We start from the raw sequence: 27,358 nt of genomic DNA on the forward strand, positions 1-27,358 counted from the left end.
CCAAAATTCCCCAAAATATCCCCCAAAATTCTCTCAAAATTCCCCCAAAAATGCCCAAAAAATCCCAATAAAATTCCCCCAAAAAGCCAAAAAAATTCCCCAAAAATTCCCCAAAAATCTCCCCAATAATTCCCCCCAAATTTCCCCAAAAAATTCCCAAAAATTCCCAAAAAAGCCTCAAAAATTCCCCAAAAATTTCCCCAAAATGTCCCCAACGCTGTCCTGGTGTCTGCAAAGCTGTCCCCAGTGTCCCCAATGTCCCCAATGTCCCCACTCCTGCTAATGTCCCCAGTGTCCCCAAAATGTTCTCAATGTCCCCAGTGTCCCCAATGTCCCCAATGTCCTCCCAAATGTCCCCAAGATCCTCAAATGTCCCCTCAATGTCCCCTCAATGTCCCCATTGTCCCCAATGTCCCCAATGTCCCCAATGTCCCCAATCCCATTAATGTCCCAGTGTCCTCAATGTCCCCAATCCACTCAATGTCCCCTCAATGTCCCCAATGTCCCCAGTGTCCCCAGTGTCCCCAATCCCATTAATGTCCCAATGCCCCCAATGTCCCCTCAATGTCCCCAATCCCATTAATGTCCCACTGTCCTCAATGTCCCCAATCCCCTCAATGTCCCCTCAATGTCCCCAATGTCCCCAATCCCATTAATGTCCTGGTGTCCTCAATGTCCCCAATGCCCCCAGTGCCCCCTCAATGTCCCCATTGTCCCCATTGTCCCCAATGTCCCCAATGTCCCCAATCCCATTAATGTCCCAGTGTCCCCAATGTCCCCAATCCCCCCCCAATGTCTCCACTGTCCCCAATGTCCCCAATCCCATTAACGTCCCAGTGTCCCCAATGTCCCCTCAATTTCCGCAATCCCCCCCCAGTCTCCCCAATCCCCCCCGATTTCCCCAATGTCCCGCCAATGTCCCCTCAATGTCCCCAATGTCCCCTATCCCCTCAATGTCCCCCCAATGTCCCCAATGTCCCCATTGTCCCCAACAGCCCCAATGTCCCCAATCCCATTAATGTCCCAGCACCCTCAATGCCCCCAATGTCCCAGTGTCCCCAATGTCCCCTCAATGTCCTCAATGCCCCCAGTGTCTGCAATGTCCCCTCAATGTCCCCAATGTCCCCAGTGTCCCCCCAATGTCCCCAATCCCCCCAATGTCCCCTCAATGTCCCCTCAATGTCCCCATTGTCCCCAATGTCCCCAATCCCATTAATGTTCCAGTGTCCCCAATGTCCCCAATGTCTCCAACCCCCCCAGTCTCCCCAATCCCCCTCAATGTCCCCATTCCCCCCAATGTCCCCAAATGTCCCCAGTGTCCCCTCAATGTCCCCCCCACTGCCCCCAATGTCCCCAATCCTCTCAATGTCCCCACTGTCCCCAATGTCCCCAATCCTCTCAATGTCCCCAATGTCCCCTCAATGTTCCCCCAGTCCCCTCAATGTCCCCAATGTCTCCAACCCCCCCTGATTGCCCCAATCCCCTCAATGTCTCCAATGTCCCCAATGTCCCCATTGTCCCCAACAGCCCAAATGTCCCCACTCCCCCAATGTCCCTGCTGTGTCCCCAGGTGCCATCCCCGGTGTCCCCCGAGGTCCGTGCCCGCCTGGCCCGCGCTCTGCGGGACCCGGTGACAGAGCAGCTGTACCCAGAGCCCCTGGGCACCTTCGATGTCCCCGCGGCGCCCGTCCCTGTCACCACCATCGACGTCCTGGGCCGGGGACAGAGAGCCCTGAGGGAGGCGGACACCGAGCTGGGTGGGGACATTGGGGACATTAATGGGGACATTGGGGACATTGGGGACATTGGGGGATTGGGGACATTAATGGGGACAGAGAGCCCTGAGGGAGGCGGACGCTGAGCTGGGTGGGGACATTGGGGACATTAATGGGGACAATGGGGGACATTGGGGACATCAGGGGGATTTGGGGACACTGGGGACATCACAGGGGACAGAGAGCCCTGAGGGAGGCGGACACCGAGCTGGGTGGGGACATTGGGGACATTAATGGGGACATTGGGGACACTGGGGACACTGGGGACATTGGGGGATTGGGGACAGAGAGCCCTGAGGGAGGCGGACACTGAGCTGGGTGAGGGACATTGGGGACATTAATGGGGACATTGGGGACATTAATGGGGACAGAGAGCCTTGAGGGAGGCGGACACTGAGCTGGGTGGGGACATTGGGGACATTAATGGGGACAATGGGGGACATTGGGGACATCAGGGGGATTTGGGGACACTGGGGACATCACAGGGGACAGAGAGCCCTGAGGGAGGCGGACGCTGAGCTGGGTGGGGACACTGGGGACATTAATGGGGACAGTGGGGACATTAATGGGGACATTGAGGGGATTGGGGACATTGGGGACATCACAGGGGACAGAGAGCCCTGAGGGAGGCGGACGCCGAGCTGGGTGGGGACAATGGGGACATTAATGGGGACAATGGGGACACATTGGGGACACTGGGGACATTAATGGAGACAGCAATGGGGGGGCATTGGCGGGGTTGAGGACACTGGGGACACTGGGGACATTGGGGACATTAAAGGGGACAGAGAGCCCTGAGGGAGGTGGACGCCGAGCTGGGTGGGGACGTTGGGGACAGTGGGGACATTGGGGACATTAATGGGGACATTGAGGGGATTGGGGACATTGGGGACATTAATGGAGACAGCAATGGGGAGGCATTGGCGGGGTTGGGGACACTGGGGACATTTGGGGACAGAGAGCCCTGAAGGACATTGGGGGACATTGGGGACATTAATGGGGACATTAATGGGGACATTAATGGGGACAGTGGGGGATTGGGGGGACACTGGGGACACATTGGGGACATTAATGGAGACAGCAATGTGGGGGCATTGGCGGGGTTGAGGACAATGGGGACACTGGGGACATTATTGGGGACATTGGGGACACCTTGGGGACACCTTGGGGACATTAATGGGGACAGTCTGGGCGTTGGGGACATTGGGGGACATTGGGGACACTTTGAGGACATTGGGGACACTTTGAGGGCATTGGGGACACTTTGAGGACATTGCAGGGATCGCGGGGTTGGGGACACCAGAGGGATTGGGGACACTGAGGACCTTGTGGGGACATTGGGGACACTGAGGACACTGAGGACCTTGTGGGGACACTGGGGACACTGAGGACCTTGTGGGGACATTGGGGACATTGGGGACACTGAGGACCTTGTGGGGACATTGGGGACATTGGGAATTTTTGGGGGATTTTTTTTTTTTTGCATTTTTTGGGGATTTTGGAGGAATTTTTTGGGATTTTTTTGGCAATTCATTTTGGGAATTTTGGGGGGGAATTTTTTTTTGGGCAATTTTTTTGAATTTTTAAAAAATTCTTGAGGGATTTTTTGTGAATTTCTTTGGGATTGTTTGGGAATTTTTTAAAAATTTTCGGGGGAATTTTTGTGGGATTTTAAAAAAATTTTTGGGGATTTTTGGGGGGAATTTTTAGAGAATTTTTGGGGAATTTTTTGGGGAATAGTTTGAGGATTTTTTTTTAAGTGTTGGGAATTTTAGGGGAAATTTTAATGAAGTTTTGGGGATTTTTTTTTTATTTTTTAGGAATTTTTTGGTGAATTTCTTTGGGAATTTTTTGTGGAATTTTTTTGTATTTTTTTTTTTAATTTTTCGGTGAATTTCTTTGGGAATTTTTGTGGAATTTTTTTTGTAATTTTTTGGGAATTTTTGTGGAATTTCTTTGGGAATTTTTGTGGAATTTTTTTGTATTTTTTTTTTTAATTTTTCGGTGAATTTCTTTGGGAATTTTTTGTGGAATTTTTTTGTATTTTTTTTGGAATTTTTCGGTGAATTACTTTGGGAATTTTTGTGGAATTTTTTTTGTAATTTTTTGGGAATTTTTTGTGGAATTTCTTTGGGAATTTTTGTGGAATTTTTTTGTATTTTTTTTTAATTTTTCGGTGAATTTCTTTGGGAATTTTTTGTGGAATTTTTTTGTAATTTTTTGGGATTTTTTTTGGAATTTCTTTGGGAATTTTTTGTGGAATATTTTTGTAATTTTTGGGGATTTTTTTTGTGAATTTCTTTGGGAATTTTTAGAGAATTTTTTGTAAATTTTCAGGAATTTTTTGGTGAATTTATTTTGGATTTTTTTGTGGAATTTTTTTGGTAATTTTTTGGGGATTTTTTGGTGAAATTCTTTGGGAAATTTTTGTAGAATTTTTTTGGTAATTTTTTGGAAATTTTTGGGTGAATTTTTTTGAGAATTATTTTTTGGGAATTTCTGGTAATTTTTTGGGGCAATCTTTTTATAATTTTTGGGAATTTTTAAGTATTTAAGGGGGCGATTTTTTGGGAATTTTTGGGCAATTTTTGGGGGAATTTTTGGGAACTTTTGGGAACTTTTTGTGAATATTTTTTCCCTGTCCAGGCCTGGCCTTTGACTCGTGGGACCTGGAGTTTTACACTCAGCTCTTCCAGAAGGCCGGGAGGAACCCGACCTCCGTGGAGCTCTTTGACCTGGCCCAGAGCAACAGGTGAGGCCAAAAACCCCCAAAACCACAGAAAAACACCAAAATCCTACAAAATCCCAGTGAAATTCTGCAAAAATCCCACAAAAATCCCATAAAAATCTGAGAAATTCCAGAAATTCCCGACCTCATTGGAGCTCTTGGACCTGGCCCAGAGCAACAGGTGAGGCCAAAAATACCCAAAAACCACAGAAAAATACCCAAAAACCACAGAAAAACACCAAAATCCCAGAAAAACACCAAAATCCTACAAAATCCCAGGGAATTCCTGCAAAAATCCCATGAAAATCCCACAAAAATCCCATAAAAATCCCGGAAATTCCCGACTTCTGTGGAGCTCTTGGAGCTGGCCCAGAGCAAGAGGTGAGGGCAAAAATCCCCAAAAACCACAGAAAAACACCAAAATCCTACAAAATCCCAGTGAAATTTTGCAAAAATCCCACAAAAATCCCACAAAAATTCCACAAAAATCCCATAAAAATCTGAGAAAATTCCAGAAATTCCCGACCTCTGTGGAGCTCTTTGAGCTGGCCCAGAGCAACAGGTGAGGCCAAAAACGCCCAAAAACCACAGAAAAACACCAAAAAACCACAGAAAAACACCAAAATCCTGGAAAAACACCAAAATCCCCCCAAATCCCAGGGAATTCCTGCAAAAATCCCACAAAAATCCCACAAAAATCCCATAAAAATCCGAGAAAATCCCAGAAATTCCCGACCTCATTGGAGCTCTTTGAGCTGCCCAGAGCAACAGGTGAGGCCAAAAATCCCCAAAAATCACAGAAAAACACCCAAAACCCCCAGAAAAACACCAAAATCCCCAAATCCTACAAAATCCTACATAATTCTGGAAAAATTCCAGGGAAATCCCACAAAAATCCCACTGACATCTCAAAAAATTCCTTAAAATTCTCCAAAATTCCACTGAAAACCTACAGAAATCCCATAAAAATCTCACAAAACCCCAAAATCCCTACAAAATCCCCCAAAAATTCCTGAAATAATTCAGAAAAATTCTCCAAAAATTCCTCCCCCCAAAAAATCCCAAAAAATTAAAAAAAGAAAGAAAAAAAACCCCCCAAAATTCCCAAACTTGTCGTACCTGTGATGACGTCATACCCATGATGATGTCATATAGATGATGACGTCATAGCTCTCTCCCCATAGCGAGCACAGCCGCCATTGGTTCTTCCGCGGTCACGTGACCCTGGACGGCTCCCCCGTGGCCGGGTCTCTGTGATGACGTCACACTGATGATGTCACACAGATGACGTCATCCCTGTCCCCATAGCAAGCACAGCTGCCATTGGTTCTTCAGCAGTCACGTGACCCTGGGTGGTTCCCCTGTGGCCCAATCTCTGTGATGATGTCACACTGATGACGTCACACTGATGATGACGTCATGGCTCTCTCCCCATAGCGAGCACAGCCGCCATTGGTTCTTCTGTGGTCACATGACCCTGGAGGGCTCCGCTGTGCCCGGGTCTCTGTGATGACGTCACACTGATGATGTCACACTGATGATGTCACACTGATGATGTCACACTGATTATGACATCATCCCTCTCTCCCCACAGCGAGCACAGCCGCCATTGGTTCTTCCATGGTCACGTGACCCTGGACGGCTCCCCTGGGCCCGGGTCTCTGTGATGATGTCACACAGATGACGTCACATTAATGACGTCACAACCGTGATGATGTCACATCAATGACATCATCCCTGTCTCCCCCCAGCGAGCACAGCCGCCATTGGTTCTTCCGCGGTCACGTGACCCTGGATGGCTCCCCTGTGCCTGGGTCTCTGTGATGACGTCACAGTGATGACGTCACACTGATGATGACGTCATGGCTCTCTCCCCATAGCGAGCACAGCTGCCATTGGTTCTTCCGCGGTCACGTGACCCTGGCTGGCTCCCCCGTGGCCGGGTCTCTGTGATGACGTCACACTGATGATGTCACACTGATGATGACGTCATCCCTCTCTCCCCATAGCAATCACAGCCTCCATTCGTTCTTCTGTGGTCACATGACCCTGGCTGGCTCCCATGTGTCCAGGTCTCTGTGATGACGTCACACTGATGATGACGTCATTGCTCTCTCTCCCCATAGCGAGCACAGCCGCCATTGGTTCTTCCGTGGTCACGTGACCCTGGACGGCTCCCCCGTGGCCGGGTCTCTGTGATGACGTCACAATGATGATGTCACACAGATGACGTCATCCCTGTCCCCATAGCAAGCACAGCCGCCATTGGTTCTTCCGCGGTCACGTGACCCTGGCTGGCTCCCCTATGGCCCAATCTCTGTGATGACGTCACACTGATGACGTCACACTGATGACGTCACACTGATGATGACATCATGGCTCTCTCCCCATAGCGAGCACAGCCGCCATTGGTTCTTCCGTGGTCACGTGACCCTGGCTGGCTCCCCTGTGGCCCGGTCTCTGTGATGATGTCACACAGATGACGTCACACTGATGATGACGTCATCCCTGTCTCCCCATAGCGAGCACAGCCGCCATTGGTTCTTCCGCGGTCACGTGACCCTGGACGGCTCCCCCGTGGCCCAGACCCTGTTCCGCTCCCTCATGGACACCCAGAGCTCCTCCCACCCCAACAACGTCATCAAATTCTGTGACAACAGCAGGTGGGGGGACAGGGGGGACATGGGGGGACATGGGGGGACACACCTGGGACAGCTGGGGGGACATGGGGACACACGTGGGGGGACACCTGGGGACATGGGGACACACCTGGGATATACCTGGGGACACCTGGGGACACCTGGGATAATTGGGGACACTTGGGGACACACCTGGGACACACCTGGGGACAGCTGGGACACACCTGGGACACACCTGGGGACACACCTGGGACACACCTGGGACACACCTGGGGGGACACCTGGGATACACCTGGGGACACCTGGGACACACCTGGGGACACCTGGGGACACACCTGGGACACACCTGGGACACACCTGGGGACACACCTGGGACACACCTGGGACACACCTGGGACACACCTGGGGACACCTGGGACACACCTGGGACACACCTGGGGACATTGGGGACACACCTGGGGGGACACCTGGGGGGACACCTGAGACACACCTGGGGACATTGGGGACACACCTGGGGACACCTGGGGACAGCTGGGACACACCTGAGGGGACACCTGGGGGGACACCTGGGGGACACCTGGGACACACCTGGGACACACTGGGGACACCTGGGGACAGCTGGGACACACCTGGGGACACCTGGGGACACCTGGGGACACACCTGGGGACACACCTGGGGACACCTGGGGACACACCTCGGGACACACCTGGGACACACCTGGGACACACCTGGGACACACCTGGGACACACCTGGGGACACCTGGGGAGGTGTCGGGGGCGGGGCCGCCCAGCGTGACCTTTGCCCCCAGCGCCATCCGCGGCGTCCCCGTGGCCGCGCTGTGGCCGCAGGACCCGGCCGGGCCCGGCCCCTACGAGAGGAGGACGAGCGTGCGTCACGTGACCTTCACGGCGGAGACACACAACTTCCCCACGGGTCAGCCGGGGTCAGGGGTCAGGGGTCAGGGGTCAGGGGTCAGGGGGAGTGGTCAGTGGTCAGTGGGAGTGGTCAATGGTCAGTGGCCAATGGGAATGGTCAATGGGAATGGTCAATGGTCAATGGTCAATGGTCAATGGTCAGTTGTCAGTGGTCAATGGTCAATGGTCAGTGGTCAGTGGTCAGTGGTCAGTGGTCAGTGGTCAGTGGTCAATGGTCAATGGTCAGTGGTCAGTGGTCAATGGTCAGTGGTCAATGGTCAGTGGTCAATGGTCAATGGTCAGTGGTCAATGGTCAGTGGTCAGTGGTCAGTGGTCAATGGTCAGTGGTCAATGGTCAGTGGTCAGTGGTCAGTGGTCAATGGTCAATGGTCAATGGTCAATGGTCAGTGGTCAATGGTCAATGGTCAGTGGTCAGTGGTCAGTGGTCAATGGTCAATGGTCAATGGTCAATGGTCAGTGGTCAGTGGTCAGTGGTCAATGGTCAGTGGTCAATGGTCAGTGGTCAGTGGTCAGTGGTCAGTGGTCAATGGTCAATGGTCAATGGTCAGTGGTCAATGGTCAATGGTCAATGGTCAGTGGTCAGTGGTCAATGGTCAATGGTCAGTGGTCAGTGGTCAGTGGTCAATGGTCAATGGTCAGTGGTCAATGGGAATGGTCAATGGTCAGTGGTCAATGGTCAATGGTCAATGGTCAATGGTCAGTGGTCAATGGTCAATGGTCAATGGTCAATGGTCAGTGGTCAGTGGTCAATGGTCAATGGTCAATGGTCACTCTGGTCAGTGGTCAATGGTCAATGGTTAATGGTCAGTGGTCAGTGGTCAGTGGTCAATGGTCAATGGTCAATGGTCAGTGGTCAGTGGTCAGTGGTCAGTGGTCAGTGGTCAATGGTCAGTGGTCAATGGTCAATGGTCAATGGTCAATGGTCAGTGGTCAGTGGTCAGTGGTCAGTGGTCAATGGTCAGTGGTCAATGGTCAATGGTCAATGGTCAATGGTCAATGGTCAGTGGTCAATGGTCAATGGTCAATGGTCAATGGTCAGTGGTCAGTGGTCAATGGTCAATGGTCAATGGTCAGTGGTCAGTGGTCAGTGGTCAATGGTCAATGGTCAGTGGTCAATGGTCAGTGGTCAGTGGTCAATGGTCAATGGTCAGTGGTCAGTGGTCAATGGTCAATGGTCAATGGTCAGTGGTCAGTGGTCAGTGGTCAGTGGTCAATGGTCAATGGTCAGTGGTCAATGGTCAGTGGTCAATGGTCAGTGGTCAATGGTCAGTGGTCAATGGTCAGTGGTCAGTGGTCAGTGGTCAATGGTCAGTGGTCAATGGTCAATGGTCAATGGTCAGTGGTCAATGGTCAATGGTCAATGGTCAATGGTCAATGGTCAGTGGTCAGTGGTCAGTGGTCAATGGTCAATGGTCAATGGTCAATGGTCAATGGTCAGTGGTCAATGGTCAATGGTCAATGGTCAATGGTCAGTGGTCAGTGGTCAGTGGTCAATGGTCAGTGGTCAATGGTCAATGGTCAGTGGTCAATGGTCAATGGTCAATGGTCAATGGTCAATGGTCAGTGGTCAGTGGTCAGTGGTCAATGGTCAGTGGTCAATGGTCAGTGGTCAGTGGTCAATGGTCATTGGGTCACTCAGGGGTCACTCAGGGGTCACTTCGGGGTCACTTCAGGGTCACTCAGGGGTCACTCAGGGGTCACTCAGGGGTCACTTCAGGGTCACTCAGGGGTCACTTCAGGGTCACTCCGGGGTCACTCCGGGGTCACTCAGGGGTCAGGGGTCAAGCCGAGTGGGCGTGGCCTGGGTGTCTCACCTGTGGTTTTTGGTGTATTTTTGGTGTATTTCTGTGTTTTTTATGGTGTATTTTGCTGTATTTTTGGTGTATTTTGGTGTATTTTGCTCTATTTTGCTCTATTTTTCTGTATTTTTCTGGTTTTTTACCATTTTTCAGTATTTCCCTGTATTTTCCTGTATTTCCCTGTATTTTTTTGGGTTTTTGCCATTTTTCTCTATTTCCCTGTATTTCCCTGTATTTCCCTGTATTTCCCTGTATTTCCCTGTATTTTCCTGTATTTTCCTGTATTTTTCTGGTTTTTTGCCATTTTTTCACTATTTCTCTGTATTTTCCTGTATTTCACCATTTTCTCACTATTTCCCTGTATTTTCCTGTATTTTTGCTGTTTTTTGCTGTTTTTTTACCATTTTTCCTGTATTTCCCTGTATCTTTCTGTTTTTTCTGTATTTTCCTGTATTTTGCTCTATTTTGCTCTATTTTGCTCTATTTTGCTCTATTTTTCTGGGTTTTTTTCCTCTATTTTCCTGTTTTTTTGCTGTATTTTTCTGTATTTTCCTGTATTTCACCATTTTCTCACTATTTCCCTGTATTTCCCTGTATTTCCCTGTATTTCCCTGTATTTCCCTGTATTTTCCTGTATTTCCCTGTATTTCCCTGTATTTCCCTGTATTTCACCATTTTTCCTGTATTTCCCTGTATTTTCCTGTATTTCCCTGTATTTTCCTGTATTTCACCATTTTTTTCAGTATTTCCCTGTATTTTCCTGTATTTCCCTGTATTTCCCTGTATTTCACCATTTTCTCACTATTTCCCTGTATTTCCCTGTATTTCCCTGTATTTCACCATTTTCTCCGTATTTCCCTGTATTTCCCTGTATTTCCCTGTATTTTTCTGTATTTCACCATTTTTTTTCAGTATTTCCCTGTATTTTCCTGTATTTTTGCTGTTTTTTGCTGGTTTTTTACCATTTTTCCTGTATTTCCCTGTATTTCCCTGTATTTCCCTGTATTTTCCTGTATTTTCCTGTATTTCCCTGTATCTTTCTGTATTTTCCTGTATTTTCCTGTATTTTGCTCTATTTTGCTCTATTTTGCTCTATTTTGCTCTATTTTTCTGGGTTTTTTTCCTCTATTTTCCTGTTTTTTTGCTGTATTTTTCTGTATTTTCCTGTATTTCACCATTTTCTCACTATTTCCCTGTATTTTCCTGTATTTCCCTGTATTTCCCTGTATTTCCCTGTATTTCCCTGTATTTTCCTGTATTTCCCTGTATTTCCCTGTATTTCCCTGTATTTCACCATTTTTCCTGTATTTTCCTGTATTTTCCTGTATTTTCCTGTATTTCCCTGTATTTCCCTGTATTTCCCTGTATTTCACCATTTTTTCACTATTTCCCTGTATTTCCCTGTATTTCCCTGTATTTCCCTGTATTTCCCTGTATTTCCCTGTATTTTCCTGTATTTCACCATTTTTTTCAGTATTTCTCTGTATTTCCCTGTATTTTTCTGTATTTTCCTGTATTTCACCATTTTTTCACTATTTCCCTGTATTTTCCTGTATTTCACCATTTTTTTTCAGTATTTCTCTGTATTTCCCTGTATTTCCCTGTATTTTCCTGTATTTCACCATTTTTCCAGTATTTCCCTGTATTTTCCTGTATATTTTTGGCAGCCGTGGCCCCGTTCAGCGGCGCCACCACCGGCACCGGGGGCCGCATCCGGGACGTGCAGTGCACGGGGAGGGGGGCGCACGTCATCGCGGGCACGGCCGGCTACTGCTTCGGGAACCTGCTCATACCCGGTGAGAGACTGAAAATAGCACAAAAATGACCCAAAATTCGGGTTCAGCACCCCCAAAAACCCCAAAAACCACCCCAGAAAAACCTAAAAACCCCAAAAAACTGCCCCCAAAACCATCAAAATCACACCCAGAAACCCCAAAAACCCCGGTGCTGCTTCGGGAACCTGCTCATACCCGGTGAGAGACTGGAAATAGCCCAAAAATGACCCAAAATTCGGGTTCAGCACCCCCAAAAACCCCAAAAACCCACCCGGAAAACCCCAAAAACCCCAAAAAACTGCCCCAAAACCATCAAAATGAAACCCCTGAAAACCCCGGTGCTGCTTCGGGAACCTGCTCATACCGGGTGAGAGACACAAAATAGCCCAAAAATGACCCAAAATTCGGGTTCAGCACCTCCAGAAACCCCAAAAACCACCCCAGAAACCTCTAAAACCACCCAGAAAACCCCAAAAAAACACCCCAAAAACTGCCCCAAAAAACACCCCAAAAACCCCTAAAACCACCCCAAAAATCCATCCTGAAAACCCCAAAAACCCCAAACAATCCATCCCAAAAACCCCAAAAACCACCCCAAAAACCCCCAAAACCACCAAAATCCTACCCCAAAACCCCTAAAAACCCCAAAAACTGCCCCCCAAAACCACCCCAAAAACCACCCCAAACACCCCCAAAATCACCAAAATCCTACCCCAAAACCCCTAAAAACCCCAAAAACTGCCCCCAAAACCCCCAAAAACCATCCCAAAACCCCCCAAAACCCCCCGGAAAAATCCCAAAAACCACCCCAAAAACCACCCCAAAACACCAAAATCCTACCCCAAAACCCCTAAAACCCCAAAAATGTCCCCAAAATCCCCAAAATCACCAAAACCCCACCCAGAAACCCCAAAATCCCATCCTGAAAACCCCGGTGCTGCTTTGGGAACCTGCTCATACCGGGTGAGAGACACCGAAAAACCCAAAAACGACCCAAAATTCGGGTTCAGCACCCCCAAAAACCCCAAAAACCACCCCAGAAAACCCCAAAATCCCATCCTGAAAACCCCAAAACCAAGCCAAAAACTACCCCAAAAACCCCAAAACCACCCCAAAACCTGCCCCAAAACCACCAAAATCCTGCCCCAAAACCCCTAAAAACCCCAAAACCACCCCAGAAACCCCAAAAACTGCCCCAAAAACCACCCAGAAACCCCGGTGCTGCTTCGGGAACCTGCTCATACCGGGTGAGAGACTGGAAATAGCCCAAAAACCACCCAAAATTCGGGTTCAGCACCCCCAAAAACCCCAAAAACCCACCCGGAAAACCCCAAAACCCCCAAAAAACTGCCCCAGAAACCATCCCAAAAACCCCGGTGCTGCTTCAGGAACCTGCTCATACCGGGTGAGAGACACTGAAAAACCCAAAAATGACCCAAAATTCGGGTTCAGCACCCCCAAAAACCCCAAAAACCACCCCAGGAACCCCAAAAACCACCCCAGAAACCTCTAAAACCACCCAGAAAACCCCAAAAAAACACCCCAAAAACTGCCCCAAAAACCACCCCGGAAACCCCTAAAACCACCCCAAAAATCCATCCTGAAAACCCCAAAAACCCCAAACAATCCATCCCAAAAACCCCAAAAACCACCCCAAAAACCCCCAAAACCACCAAAATCCTACCCCAAAACCCCTAAAAACCCCAAAAACTGCCCCCCAAAACCACCCCAAAAACCACCCCAAAAACCACCCCAAAAACCCCCAAAATCACCAAAATCCTACCCCAAAACCCCTAAAAACCCCAAAAACTGCCCCCAAAACCCCCAAAAACCATCCCAAAACCCCCCAAAACCCCCCGGAAAAATCCCAAAAACCACCCCAAAAACCACCCCAAAAACCACCCCAAAACACCAAAATCCTACCCCAAAACCCCTAAAACCCCAAAAATGTCCCCAAAATCCCCAAAATCACCAAAACCCCACCCAGAAACCCCAAAATCCCATCCTGAAAACCCCGGTGCTGCTTTGGGAACCTGCTCATACCCGGTGAGAGACACAAAATAGCCCAAAAACCACCCAAAATTCGGGTTCAGCACCCCCAAAAACCCCAAAAACCACCCCAGAAACCTCTAAAACCACCCAGAAAACCCCAAAAACCCCAAAAACTGCCCCAGAAAACCCCAAAAACCACCCCAGAAAACCCCAAAAACCCCAAAAAACTGCCCCAGAAACCACCCCAAAAACCCACCCGGAAACTCCCAAAACCACCCCAAAAACCACCCCCAAAACCACCCCAAAAACTGCCCCAAAAGCCCCCAAAACCACCCCAGAAAGTCCTAAAAACCCCCAAAATCCCACCCAGAAAACCCCGAAAAACACCCCAAAAACCCCAAAAACCACCCCAAAAACCCCCGAAGCCACCAAAATCTACCCCAAAACCCCTAAAAACCCCAAAAACTGCCCCCAAAAACCTCAAAAACCACCCCAAAAACCCCATCCCAGAAACCACCAAAACCACCCTAAAAACCCCAAAAACCCATCCTGAAAACCCCAAAACCACCCCAAAAACCACCCCAGAAAACCCCAAAAACTCACCCCCAAAAACCACCCCAATAACCCCAAAAACCCCATCCTGAAAACCCCAAAAACCCACCCGGAAAACCCCAAAAACCCCTAAAACCCCCCCAAAACCCACCCCAGAAACCACCAAAACCACCCTAAAAAACCCAAAAACCCATCCTGAAAACCCCAAAAACTGCCCCAAAACCCCCTAAAACCACCAAAAACCCACCCAGAAACCCTAAAAACCACCCCAAAAACCCCAAAACCCCCATCCTGAAAACCCGAAAACCCACCCCAGAAACCCCAAAAACCACCAAAAACCCACCCTGAAAACCCCAAAAACCACCCCAAAAAACCCCAAAAACCACCCCAATAACCCCAAAAACCCCATCCTGAAAACCCCAAAAACCCACCCGGAAAACCCCAAAAACCCCAAAAACTGCCCCCAAAAACCACCCCAAAAAACCCCAAAACCAACAAAATCCTTCCCCAAAACCCCTAAAACCCCAAAATCCCCAAAACCCCACCCAGAAACCCCAAAAAACCCCAAAACCACCCCAAAAAGCCCCAAAACCACCCCAAAAACCCATCCTGAAAACCCCAAAACCCCCCAAAAACCACCCCAAAAACCACCTGGAAAACCCCAAAAAACCCAAAAATCCCCCCAAAAACCACCCCAAAAAACCCCAAAACCACCAAAATCCGACCCCAAAACCCCTTAAAACCCCAAAAATGTCCCCAAAAACCCCAAAAACTCACCCAGAAACCCCCAAAAAACCCCAAAATCCACCCAGAAATGCTTCAAAACCCCAAATCCACCCCAAAATTCCCGGTGCTGCTTTAGGAACCTGCTCATACCTGGTGAGAATTCCAAAAAATTTCCTTAAATTCCCAAAATTCCCCCAAAATCCATCGAAAATGCACCAAAAATCCCCCAAAAATTTGTGCAAAAATCCCAAAAAAATCCCCCAAAATTTGTGAAAAATCCCCAAAAATCCCCTCAAAAATTGGTGAAAAATTCCCCAAAAATTCCCCAAACATTTGTGAAAAAATCCTCCCAAAATTTATCGAAAATTCCCCAAATAATTTGTGAAAAATCCCCCAAAAATGCTCAAAATTTCCTCCCAAAACCCTCAAAAATCACCCCAAAAAATCCCCAAAATTTGTGAAAAATCCCCAAAAATTTCCTCAAAAATTGGTGAAAAATCCCCCCAAAATTCCCCCAACATCCATTGAAAATTCCCCAAAAATCCTTCAAAAGTTTGTGAAAAATCCACCAAAATTCCCCCAAAACCCTCAAAAATCACCCCGAAAAATCCCCCAAAATTTGTGAAAAATCCCCAAAAATTCCCTTAAAATCCTCCAAAATTTGTGGAAAAATTCCCAAAAAATTGTGAAAAAATCCCCCAAAAATCCTTTAAAAATTTGTGAAAAAATCCCCCAAAATTCCCCAAAAATTCCCGAAAAATCCCTAAAAAATCCCCCAAAACCCTCAAAAATCACCCCAAAAAATCCCCAAAAATTTGTGAAAAAAATCCCAAAAAAATCACCCCAAAATTTATCAAAAATTCCCCAAAAATCCCCAAAAAATTTGTGAAAAATCCCCAAAAATTTGTGTAAATTCCTCCTAAATTTGGGCTTTTCTCGCTCATTTTTTGGGCTTTTCTTGCCCATTTTTTGGGGTTTTTTTCCCCGTTTTTTTTTTGTTTTTTTCCCATTTTTTTGGGTTTTTTCCCCCAATTTTTTATATTTTCCCAAATTTTGGTTTTTTGGCCCAATTCAGGCTACGAGCAGCCCTGGGAGGATCCCCTGGCCCCGTACCCCCCAAAAACCCCCCAAAATCCTTCAAACATTTGTGAAAAATCCCCAAAAATTCCCTTAAAATCCTCCAAAATTTGTGGAAAAATTCCCAAAAAATTGTGAAAAAATCCCCCAAAAATCCTTTAAAAATTTGTGAAAAAATCCCCCAAAATTCCCCAAAAATTCCCGAAAAATCCCTAAAAAATCCCCCAAAACCCTCAAAAATCACCCCAAAAAATCCCCAAAAATTTGTGAAAAAAATCCCAAAAAAATCACCCCAAAATTTATCAAAAATTCCCCAAAAATCCCCAAAAAATTTGTGAAAAATTCCCCAAAAATTCCCCAAAAATTTGTGTAAATTCTCCCTAAATTTGGGTTTTTATTCCCCATTTTTGGGGTTTTTCTTGCCCATTTTTTGGGGTTTTCTTGCTCATTTTTTGGGCTTTTCTCCCCATTTTTTCGCGTTTTCCTCTCCCGATTTTTGGGGTTTTTTCCCCAATTTTTGATTTTTGCCCAAAATTTTGGTTTTTTGGCCCAATTCAGGCTACGAGCAGCCCTGGGAGGATCCCCTGTCCCTGTACCCCCCAAAAATCTGTGACAAAATCCCAAAAATTTGTGAAAAATGCCCAAAAATTCCTCCCAAAAGCCCCACAAAATTTATCAAAAATTCCCCAAAAATCCCCCAAAATTGTTGAAAAATCCCCCAAAATTCCCCCCAAAAAATCCCCAAAAATTTGTGAAAAATCCCCAAAAAATTCCCCAAAATTTGTGAAAAATCCCCAAAAATTTCCTCAAAAATTTGTGAAAAATCCCCAAAAATTCCCCAAAAATTTGTGTAAATTCTCCCTAAATTTGGGTTTTTATTCCCCATTTTTTGGGCTTTTCTCCCCATTTTTGGGGTTTTTCTTGCTCATTTTTTGGGCTTTTCTCCCCATTTTTTCGCGTTTTCCTCTCCTGATTTTTGGGGTTTTTTCCCCAATTTTTGATTTTTTCCCAAAATTTTGGTTTTTTGGCCCAATTCAGGCTACGAGCAGCCCTGGGAGGATCCCCTGGCCCCGTACCCCCCGAAAACCCCCAAAAATTTGTGAAAAAATCCCCAAAAAATTCCCCCAAAAATTTGTGAAAAATCCCAAAAAAATCCCCAAAAATTTGTGAAAAATCCCAAAAAATTCCCCCAAATTTCCCTGAATTCTCCCCAAAAATTGGTGAAAAAATCCCCCCAAATTTGGGGTTTTATTCCCCATTTTTGGGCTTTTCTCGCTCATTTTTTGGGCTTTTCTCGCCCATTTTTTGGGGTTTTTTTCCCGTTTTTTTGGGTTTTTTTCCTTTTTTTTTGTGTTTCCTTCTCCAAATTTTTTATTTTTTCCCAAAATTTTGGTTTTTTGGCCCAATTCAGGCTACGAGCAGCCCTGGGAGGATGCCCTGGCCCCGTAGCCCCCAAAAACCCCAAAAAATCCTTCAAAAAATTTGTGAAAAATCCAAAAAAAATTGTGAAAAAATCCCCAAAATATTCCCCCCAAATTTATCAAAAATTCCCCAAAAATCCCCAAAAAATTTGTGAAAAAATCCCCCAAAAATTGTGAAAAAAAACCCCCAAAATTTGTGAAAAATCCCAAAAAATTCCCCCCAATATCCCCAAGAAATTTATCAAAAATTCCCCAAAAATCCCCAAAAAATTTGTGAAAAATCCCAAAGAATTCCCCCGAATTCTCCCCAAAAATTGGTGGAAAATCCCCCAAAAATTGGTGAAAAATCCCCCAAATTCCCCCTAAATTTGGGGTTTTCTCACTCATTTTTTTGGGTTTTTTTCCCATTTTTTGGGGGTTTTTTTTCCGTTTTTTTGTGTTTCCTTCTCCAAATTTTTTATATTTTCCCAAATTTCTGTTTTTTTGGCCCAATTCAGGCTACGAGCAGCCCTGGGAGGATCCCCTGGCCCCGTACCCCCCAAAAACCCTTCAAAAATTTGTGAAAAATCCCCAAAATTGTGAAAAAATCCCAAAAAAATCCCCCAAAATTTGTGAAAAATCCCCAAAAATTTCCCCAAAAATTTGTGAAAAATCCCAAAAAATCCCCCAAAAATTGGTGAAAATTCCCCCAAAATTTGGGCTTTTTTCGCTCGTTTTTTGGGCTTTTTTCCCATTTTTTTGAGTTTTTTTTCCCATTTTTTCGCGTTTTCCTCTCCCGATTTTTGGGTTTTTTCCCCCAATTTTTTATATTTTCCCAAATTTTTGGTTTTTTGGCCCAATTCAGGCTACGAGCAGCCCTGGGAGGATGCCCTGGCCCCGTACCCCTCATCCTTTGCCCGGCCCCTGGAGGTGGCGCTCGGGGCCAGCGACGGCGCCAGCGACTACGGCAACAAATTCGGGGAGCCCCTGCTGGCAGGTGGGGACATTTGGGGACATTTGGGGACATTTGGGGACATTTGGGGACATTTGGGGACAATTTGGGACAAGTTTGGGAAGTTTTGGGGCAGTTTTGGGAGGTTTAGGGACATTTTTGGGGACACTTTGGGGATAATTTGGGACAAGTTTGGGGGCATTTTTGGGAGGTTCTGGGGATGATTTGGGGCAGTTTTGGGGCAGTTTTGGGGACAATTTGGGACAAGTTTGGGAAGTTTTGGGGCAGTTTTGGGGACATTTTGGGGACATTGGGGGACACCTGGGGACTGTTTGGGGACAATCTGGGGATAATTTGGGACAAGTTTTGGGCATTTTTGGGAGGTTCTGGGGACATTTTGGGACAAGTTTGGGAGGTTCTGGGGACATTTTGGGGCAGTTTTGGGGACATTTGGGGACATCTGGGAACCTTTGGGGACAGTTTGGGACAAGTTTGGGAAGTTTTGGGAGGTTCTGGGGACGATTTGGGGCATTCTGGGGACATTCTGGGGACATTTTGGGGACACCTGGGGACCTTTGGGGATAATTTGGGACAAGTTTGGGGCATTTTTGGGAGGTTCTGGGGACATTTTGGGACAAGTTTGGGAGGTTCTGGGGACATTTTGGGGCAGTTTTGGGGACACTTTGGGGATAATTTGGGACAAGTTTGGGAGGTTTTGGGGGACACTTTGGGGAGGTTCTGGGGACGTTTTGGGGACATTTGGGGACAATTTTGGGCAGTTTTGGGGACACTTTGGGGACACCTGAGGGATTTGGGGGACAATCTGGGGATGTTTTGGGGCATTTTTGGGAGGTTTTGGGGACATTTGGGGACAGCTGGGGACATTTGGGGACACTTTGGGGCAGTTTTGGGGACATTTGGGGACACTTTGGGACAAGTTTGAGGAAGTTTTGGGGCAGTTTTGGGAGGTTCTGGGGATGATTAGGGGCAGTTTTGGGGACATTTTGGGGACACCTGGGGACATTTGGGGACAATTTGGGGATAATTTGGGACAAGTTTGGGGGCATTTTTGGGAGGTTCTGGGGACATTTTGGGGACATCTGGGAACCTTTGGGGACAGTTTGGGACAAGTTTGGGAAGTTTTGGGAGGTTCTGGGGATGATTTGGGGCAGTTTTGGGGACATTTTGGGGACTGGTTTGGGGATAATTTGGGACAAGTTTGGGAGGTTTTGGGGACACTTTGGGGACATCTGGGGACAATTTGGGGCATTTTTGGGAGGTTCTGGGGACATTTTGGGGCAGTTTTGGGGACCCTTTGGGGATGATTTGGGACAAGTTTGGAAAGTTTTGGGGCATTTTTGAGGACACTTTGGGGACAAATCTGGGACATTTTGGGAGGTCTGGGGGCACCTGGGGATGTTTGGGGACAATTGGGACAAGTTTGGGAGGTTCTGGGGGCAGCTTTGGGGACATCTGGGGGGGTTTGGGGACATTTTGGGGACAATCTGGGACAAGTTTGAGGAAGTTTTGGGGCAGTTTTGGGGACAGTTCTGGGACATTGTGAGGACACCTGGGGACACTTTGGGGACATTTTTGGGGACATTTCGGGACACCTGGGAGCAATTTTGGGGGGTTTGGGGATAATTTGGGACAGGTTTGGGAGGTTTTGGGGACACTTTGGGGACATTTGGAGGAGGTTTGGCAACACCTGGGACACCTTGGGGACAATTTTGGGGGGGTTTGGGGACAATTGGGGACAATTTGGGGACATTTGGAGGAATTTTTGGGACTTTTTTTGTCATTTCTTGGGACATTTGGGGACATTGTGAGGACACCTGGGACACTTTGGGGACATTTGAGGAGTTTTTGGGACAATTTTGGGGACAATTTTGGGGCCATTTCAGGGCCGTTTTGGGGACAATTTTGGGGGATTTGGAGGGGGTTTGGAGACACTTGGGGACAATTTGGGGACAATTTGGGGACATTTCAGGGTGGGTTTGGGGCCAATTTTGGGCATTTTGGGGACATTTTGGGGCATTTTTGGAGCTTTTGGGGTTTAGGGACAATTTGGGGACATTTGGGGACCATTTTAGGGTAAATTTGGGGCAATTTTTGGCTGATTTTGGGGCAGATTTTGGGGTGAATTTGGGAGATTTTGGGGCAGATTTTGGGGTGAATTTTGAGGGATTTTGGGTTTTTCTGATTTTCTGATTTTGGCTGGGATTTTGGGGCAATTTTGGGATCATTTTGGGGCATTTTTGGGCTGATTTTGGACCAATTTTAGAGTAAATTTGGGGGATTTTGGGTTTCTCCAATTTGGGAATTTTGGGGGGATTTTGGGCTGGGATTTTTGGGTGATTTTGGGGCAATTTTGGGGCATTTTGGGTTTCTTTGATTTGGGTATTTTGGGGTGTTTTGGGCAGGGATTTTGGGGTGATTTTGGGGGATTTTGGGGGGATTTTGGGTTTCTCCAATTTGGGTATTTTGGAGTGATTTGGGCTGGGATTTTTGGTTGATTTTGGGGGATTTTGGGGTGATTTGGGCTGGGATTTTGGGAGATTTTTGGGGGATTTTGGGTGGGGATTTTTGGGGGATTTTGGGGCAATTTTGGGGGATTTTGGGTTTCTCGAATTTGGGTATTTTGGGGTGATTTGGGCTGGGATTTTGGGGCATTTTGGGGTGATTTGGGCTGGGATTTTTGGGGGAATTTTGGGGGATTTTGGGGGATTTTGGGTTTCTCCAATTTGGGAATTTTGGGGTGATTTCGGCTGGGATTTTGGGGCGATTTTGGGGCAATTTGGGCTGGGATTTTTGGTTGATTTTGGGGTGATTTTGGGGGATTTTCAGTTTCTTTGATTTGGGTGTTTTTGGCTGATATTTTTGGGTGATTTTGGGGGATTTTGGGGCATTTTGGGTTTCTCCAATTTGGGTATTTTGGGGTGATTTAGGCTGGGATTTTTGGTTGATTTTGGGGGATTTTCGGGGATTTTGGGTTTTTCCAATTTGGGTATTTTGGGGTGATTTGGGCTGGGATTTTTGGGGGATTTTGGGGCAATTTTGGGGCATTTTGGGTTTCTCCAATTTGGGGATTTGGGCCGGGATTTTGGGGGGATTTTGGGTTTTTTTGATTTGGGTATTTTGGGGTGATTTGGGCTGGGATTTTTGGGGGATTTTAGGGGATTTTGGGTTTCTCCAATTTGGGTATTTTGGGGGGATTTGGGCTGGGAATTTGGGGCGATTTTGGGGGGTTTTTGGTTTCTTTGATTTGGGTATTTTAGGGTGGTTTGGGCTGGGATTTTTGGGTGATTTTGGGGGGATTTTCAGGGATTTTGGGTTTCTCCAATTTGGATTTTTTGGGGGATTTTGGGGTGATATGGGCTGGGATTTTTGGGGTGATTTTTGGGTGATTTTGGGGGATTTTGGGGTGATTTGGGCTGGGATTTTTGGGGTGATTTTTGGGTGATTTTGGGGGATTTTCGGGTGATTTGGGCTGGGATTTTTGGGTGATTTTTGGGGATTTTGGGTTTCTCCAATTTGGGTATTTTGGGGTGATTTGGGCTGGGATTTTTGGTTGATTTTGGGGGGATTTTGGGGGATTTTGGGCTGGGATTTTTGGTTGATTTTGGGGGATTTTGGGTTTCTCCAATTTGGGTATTTTGGGGTGTTTTTGGCTGATATTTTTGGGTGATTTTGGGGGGATTTTCAGGGATTTTGGGTTTCTCGAATTTGAGTATTTTGGGTGATTTGGGCTGGGATTTTTGGGGGATTTTGGGGTGATTTTGTTTTTGGCTGATATTTTTGGGTGATTTTTGGGGGATTTTGGGGGATTTTGGGTTTCTCCAATTTGGGTATTTTGGAGCGATTTGGGCTGGGATTTTGGGGGGATTTTGGGCTGATTTTGGGGGATTTTTGGGCTGATTTTGGGGGATTTTGGGTTTCTCCAATTTGGGTATTTTGGGGTGATTTGGGCTGGGATTTTTGGGGATTTTGGGCTGATTTTGGGGGATTTTTGGGCTGATTTTGGGGGATTTTGGGTTTCTCCAATTTGGGTATTTTGGGGTGATTTGGGCTGGGATTTTTGGGGATTTTGGGTTTCTCCAATTTGGATTTTTTGGGGGATTTTGGGGTGATTTGGGCTGGGATTTTTGGGGGTATTTTGGGGGATTTTTTGAAGATTTTAAGTTTCTTTGATTTGGCTGGTTTTGGCTGATACTTTTGGGCTGATTTTTTTCTTTATTTTGTGGCGATTTTCGGATACTTTGGGGCTGATTTTGGCCGGTTTTTTTTGCCCTATTCGTGTTTCTCCGATTTTGGCCAATTTTGGCCGATTTTGGCCGGGTTTTTTCGGGGATTTTGGGTAAATTTGGGTGGAATTTGACGGATTTTGGGCTTTGCAGGCTTCGCCCGCTCCTTCGGGCAGGTGCTGCCCGGGGGCCAGCGCCGGGAGTGGATCAAGCCCATCATGTTCAGCGGAGGCATCGGGGCCCTGGAGGACGAACACGTCAAGAAGGAGAGCCCAGAGCCAGGTGAGGGCCCAAAAATAACAAAAAACGACCCAAAAAATGACCCAAAACGGCCCAAAAAATGACCCGAAATGACCCAAAAAATAACCCCAAAAAAGAAGCAAAAATAACCTTAAAATACCCTAAAATATACCTCAAAAATATCACAAAAATACACTAAAAATACACCAAAAATGTCCTAAAAATAATCTTAAAATACCCTAAAATATACCCCAAAAATGTCCCCAAAATAACCTTAAAATACCCCAAAAATATACCCCAAGAATGTCCCAAGAATGTCCCAAAAATAACCTTAAAATACCCCTAAAATATACCTCAAAAATGTCCCAAAAATAACCTTAAAATACCCTAAAATATACCCCAAGAATGTCCCAAAAATAACCTAAAAATACCCTAAAATACACCCCAAAAAGTCCCAAATTAACCTTAAAATGCCCTAAAATATACCCCAAAAATAACCCCAAAAATGAACCAAAAATAACCTTAAAATACCCTAAAATATACCTCAAAAATGACCCAAAAATAACCTCAAAATGAAGGAAAAATAACCTTAAAATACCCTAAAATATACCCCAAAAATGTCCCAAAAATAACCCCAAAAATACACCAGAAATATCACAAAAATACACCCAAAAATGACCCCAAAATAACCCCCAAATGAAGGAAAAATTACCTTAAAATACCCTAAAATATACCCCAAAAATACCCCAGAAATAACCTTAAAATACCCTAAAATACACCCCAAAAAAGGTCCCAAAAATAACTTTAAAATACCCCAAAATAACCCAAAAAATGTCCCAAAAATAACCTGAAAATACCCCAAAAAAATACCGCAAAAATGTCCTAAAAGTAACCCCAAAATGAACCAAAAATAACCTTAAAAAACCCAAAAAAATACGCCAAAAATGTCCCAAAAATAACCTTAAAATACCCAAAAATATACCCCAAAAATGTCCCAAAAATAACCCCAAAATGAACAAAAAATAACCTTAAAATACCCTAAAATATAGCCCAAAATGAATGAAAAAATATGCCAAAAATATCCCAAAAATAACCTTAAGATACCCTAAAATACACCCCAAAAATATCACAAAAATAACCCCCAAATGAACCAAAAATAACCTTAAAATACCCTAAAATATAGCCCAAAATGTCCCAAAAATTACCCCAAAAATGTCCAAAAAATAACCTTAAAATACCCTAAAATATAGCCCAAAATGAACCAAAAATTACCCCAAAAATGTCCCGAAAATAACCCCAAAAATACCCCAGAAATATCACAAAAGTACACCAAAAATATACCAAAAATGACCCAAAAATAACCCCAAAATGAACCAAAAATAACCTTAAAATACCCTAAAATATACCTCAAAAATGTCCCAAAAATAACCCCAAAATGAACCAAAAATAACCTTAAAATACCCAAAAAAATACCCCAAAAATGTCCCAAAAATAACCTTAAAATACCCTAAAATATACCCCAAAATGAACCAAAAAATACCCCAAAAATGTCCCAAAAATAGCCCCAAAATACCCCAAAAAGATACCCCAAAATTGTCACAAATTTCCCTCAAAATCCCCCAAATTTCCCTCAAAATTCCCCCAAAATCCCCTAAAAATCCCCCCAAAATCTCCCCTAAAAATCTCCCAAATTTTCCCAAAATCCCGCAAATTTCCCTCAAATTTTCCCCAAATTTTCCCCAAATCTCCCCAAATTTTCCCAATTTTCCCAAATCCCCCCTAAATCCCCCCAATTTTCCCCTAAATCCCCCCAAATTTTCCCTCAAATTTTCCTCAAATTCCCCAAATTTTCCCAAAATCCCCCCCAATTTCCCCCCAAATTTGCCCCAAATTTCCCCAAAATTTTCCCCAAAAGATCCCCCAAAATTTCCCCCAAATCTTCCCCCCAATTTTCCCAAAATCCCCCAAAATTTCCCCAAAACTTCCCCCAAATTTTCCCCTAAATCCCCCCAAATTTCCCCCAAATTTTCCCAAAATCCCCCAAATTTCCCTCAAATTTTCCCCCAAATTTCCCTCAAATTTTCCCCCAAAATCCCCCAAATTATCCCCAAATTTTCCCAAATTTCCCCCAAAATCCCCAAAATTTCCCCCAAATTTTTCCCCAAAACTTCCCCCAAAATTTCCCCAAAACTTCCCCCAAAATTTCCCCAAAACTTCCCCCAAATTTTTCCCCAAAATCCCCCAAATTATCCCCAAATTTTCCCAAATTTCCCCCAAAATCCCCCAAATCCCTCAAAAATGTGCCCTGAAATCCCCCCAAAATCCCCCCAAAATCCCCCAAATTTTCCTCAAATTTTCCCCCAATTTTTCCCCAAATCTCCCCACATTTTCCAAATTTTCCCAAAATCCCCCAAATTTTCCCCAAAATCCCCCAAAATCCCCCAATTTTCCCCCCAAATTTTCCCCATATCCCCAAAAAATCCCCCCAAAATCCCCAAATTTTCCCCAAAATCCCCCAATTTTCCCCCAATTTTTTCCAAATTTTCCCCAATTTTTCCCAAATTTCCCCAATTTTCCCAAAATCCCCCAAATTTCCCCCAAATTTCCCATCCCAGGGATGCTGGTGGTGAAGTTGGGGGGTCCCGTGTACAGGATCGGCGTGGGGGGAGGGGCCGCCTCCTCCATCCAGGTTTGGGGCAAATTCCGGGGATTTTGGGAAAATTGGGAAAATTTTGGGGGATTTTGGGCTGAAATTTGGGGGAAATTTTGGGAAATTTTGGGATTTTTTGGGGTGGAATTTGGGGATTTTGGGGTGGAATTTGGAGGGGAATTTGGGGGATTTTTGGGTGGAATTTGGGGGATTTTGGGAAAATTTGGGAATTTATTTTTGGGGATTTTGGGGTGAAATTTGGGGGGAAAAATTTGGGGATTTTTGGGTGGAATTTGGGGAATTTTGGGATTTTTTGGGGGGATTTGGGGAAGATTTTGGGGAAGATTTTTGGGTGAAATTTAGGGGATTTGGGGGAAAATTTGGGGATTTTTGGGTGGAATTTGGGGAAAATTTTGGGGTGAAATTTGGGGGATTTTAGGGGGATTTGGGGGGGGAAATTTGGGGATTTTTGGGTGGAATTTGGGGGATTTTAGGAAAATTTGGGATTTTTTGGGGGGATTTTGAGACAATTTTGGGGAAGATTTTTGGGTGAAATTTGGAGGGGAATTTGGGTGGAGTTTTGGGTGGGATTTGGGGGATTTTGGGTGGAAAATTTGGGAATTTTTTCTGGGGATTTTCTGGGGATTTTGGGAAAATTTGGGCAAATTTTTGGGGGATTTTGGGGGGAAAATTTGGGATTTTTTGGGTGGAATTTGGAGGGGATTTTGGGAAAATCTGGGATTTTTTGGGGGGATTTTGGGAAAATTGGGGATTTGGGGAAAATTTTGGAGATTTTTGGGGTGAAATTTGGGGGATTTTAGGGGGATTTGGGGTGGAAAATTTGGGGATTTTTGAGGTGGAATTTGGGGAAAATTTTGGGGTGAAATTTGGGGGATTTTAGGGGGATTTGGGGGGGAAAATTTGGGGATTTTTGGGTGGAATTTGGGGAATTTTGGGGAAATTTAAGATTTTATTGGGATTTTGGGAAAATTGGGGATTTGGGAAAATTTTGGGGAAGATTTTTGGGGATTTTTGGGTGAAATTTGGGGGATTTTAGGGGGATTTGGAGGGGAAAATTTGGGGATTTTTGGGTGGAATTTTGGGAAATTTTGGGATTTTTTGGGGAAGATTTTTGGGGGGGATTTGGGGGAAAAATTTGGGGATTTTTGGGTGGAATTTTGGGTGGAATTTGGGGAATTTTTGGGGTGGAATTTGGGATTTTTTGGGGGATTTTGGGAAAATTGGGGATTTGGGAAAATTTTTGGGGATTTTTGGGTGAAATTTGGGGGATTTTAGGGGGATTTGGGGATGGAAATTTGGGGATTTTTGGGTGGAATTTTGAGGGGATTTTGGGAAAATTTGGGAATTTTTTCTGGGGATTTTGGGAAAATTTCGGGGGGATTTTGGGGAAATCTGGGCAAATTTTGGGTGGATTTGGGGTGGATTTGAGGGAATTTTGGGGCAATTTGGGAGTTTTGGGATTTTTCTGGTCCCAGGTTGGGATTTTTTTGAATTTTGGGATTTTTGAGGATTTTGATTGGGATTTTTTGGCATTTTGGGATTTTTGAGGATTTTGATCGGGGATTTTTGGGATTTTTGAGGTTTTTGATCGGGGATTTTTGGGATTTTTGAGGTTTCTGGTCAGGATTTATTTGGGATTTTGGGTTTTTGGGATTTTTGAGGTTTCTGGATGGGATTTTTTTGGCATTTTGGGATTTTTGAGATTTCTGGTCAGGATTTATTTGGGATTTCGGGATTTGGGGGAATTTCCTGTTGGGAATTTTGGGAATTTTTCCTGGATGGGATTTTTGGGATTTTACTATTTTAGGGTCTTTCTGCTCATTATTTTTCGCCATATTTGAGCCTTTTTAA

At 45.6% G+C, this 27,358-nt stretch overlaps 1 protein-coding gene and 1 long non-coding RNA gene across 4 annotated transcripts in view; one reads left to right on the plus strand and one right to left on the minus strand.

Moving 5' to 3' along the window:
* Positions 1 to 27,358, plus strand: part of PFAS (phosphoribosylformylglycinamidine synthase) — a 96,144-nt gene that overhangs the window by 22,477 nt on the left and 46,309 nt on the right. For all 3 annotated transcript variants that reach the window (XM_071420270.1, XM_071420271.1, XM_071420272.1), the window contains exons 5-12: positions 1,571 to 1,757; positions 4,422 to 4,527; positions 7,026 to 7,166; positions 7,953 to 8,077; positions 11,546 to 11,674; positions 18,266 to 18,397; positions 22,750 to 22,878; positions 25,452 to 25,525. In XM_071420270.1, the coding sequence (XP_071276371.1) occupies positions 1,571 to 1,757; positions 4,422 to 4,527; positions 7,026 to 7,166; positions 7,953 to 8,077; positions 11,546 to 11,674; positions 18,266 to 18,397; positions 22,750 to 22,878; positions 25,452 to 25,525 (1,023 nt within the window). The remainder of the gene's footprint in view (positions 1 to 1,570; positions 1,758 to 4,421; positions 4,528 to 7,025; positions 7,167 to 7,952; positions 8,078 to 11,545; positions 11,675 to 18,265; positions 18,398 to 22,749; positions 22,879 to 25,451; positions 25,526 to 27,358) is intronic.
* The window catches only part of LOC139586693 (uncharacterized), a 35,321-nt gene continuing 15,282 nt past the window's right edge, over positions 7,320 to 27,358 (minus strand). The window contains exons 2-3 of the long non-coding RNA XR_011677914.1: positions 7,838 to 7,903; positions 7,320 to 7,565 (exon numbers count right to left, since the gene is read on the minus strand). This is a non-coding gene — a long non-coding RNA (uncharacterized lncRNA). The remainder of the gene's footprint in view (positions 7,566 to 7,837; positions 7,904 to 27,358) is intronic.

The sequence above is a fragment of the Agelaius tricolor genome, unplaced genomic scaffold, assembly GCF_023055355.1.
Source record: "Agelaius tricolor isolate 1412-34295 unplaced genomic scaffold, bAgeTri1.0.p SCAF_132, whole genome shotgun sequence".
NCBI classification, from domain to species: domain Eukaryota; kingdom Metazoa; phylum Chordata; class Aves; order Passeriformes; family Icteridae; genus Agelaius; species Agelaius tricolor.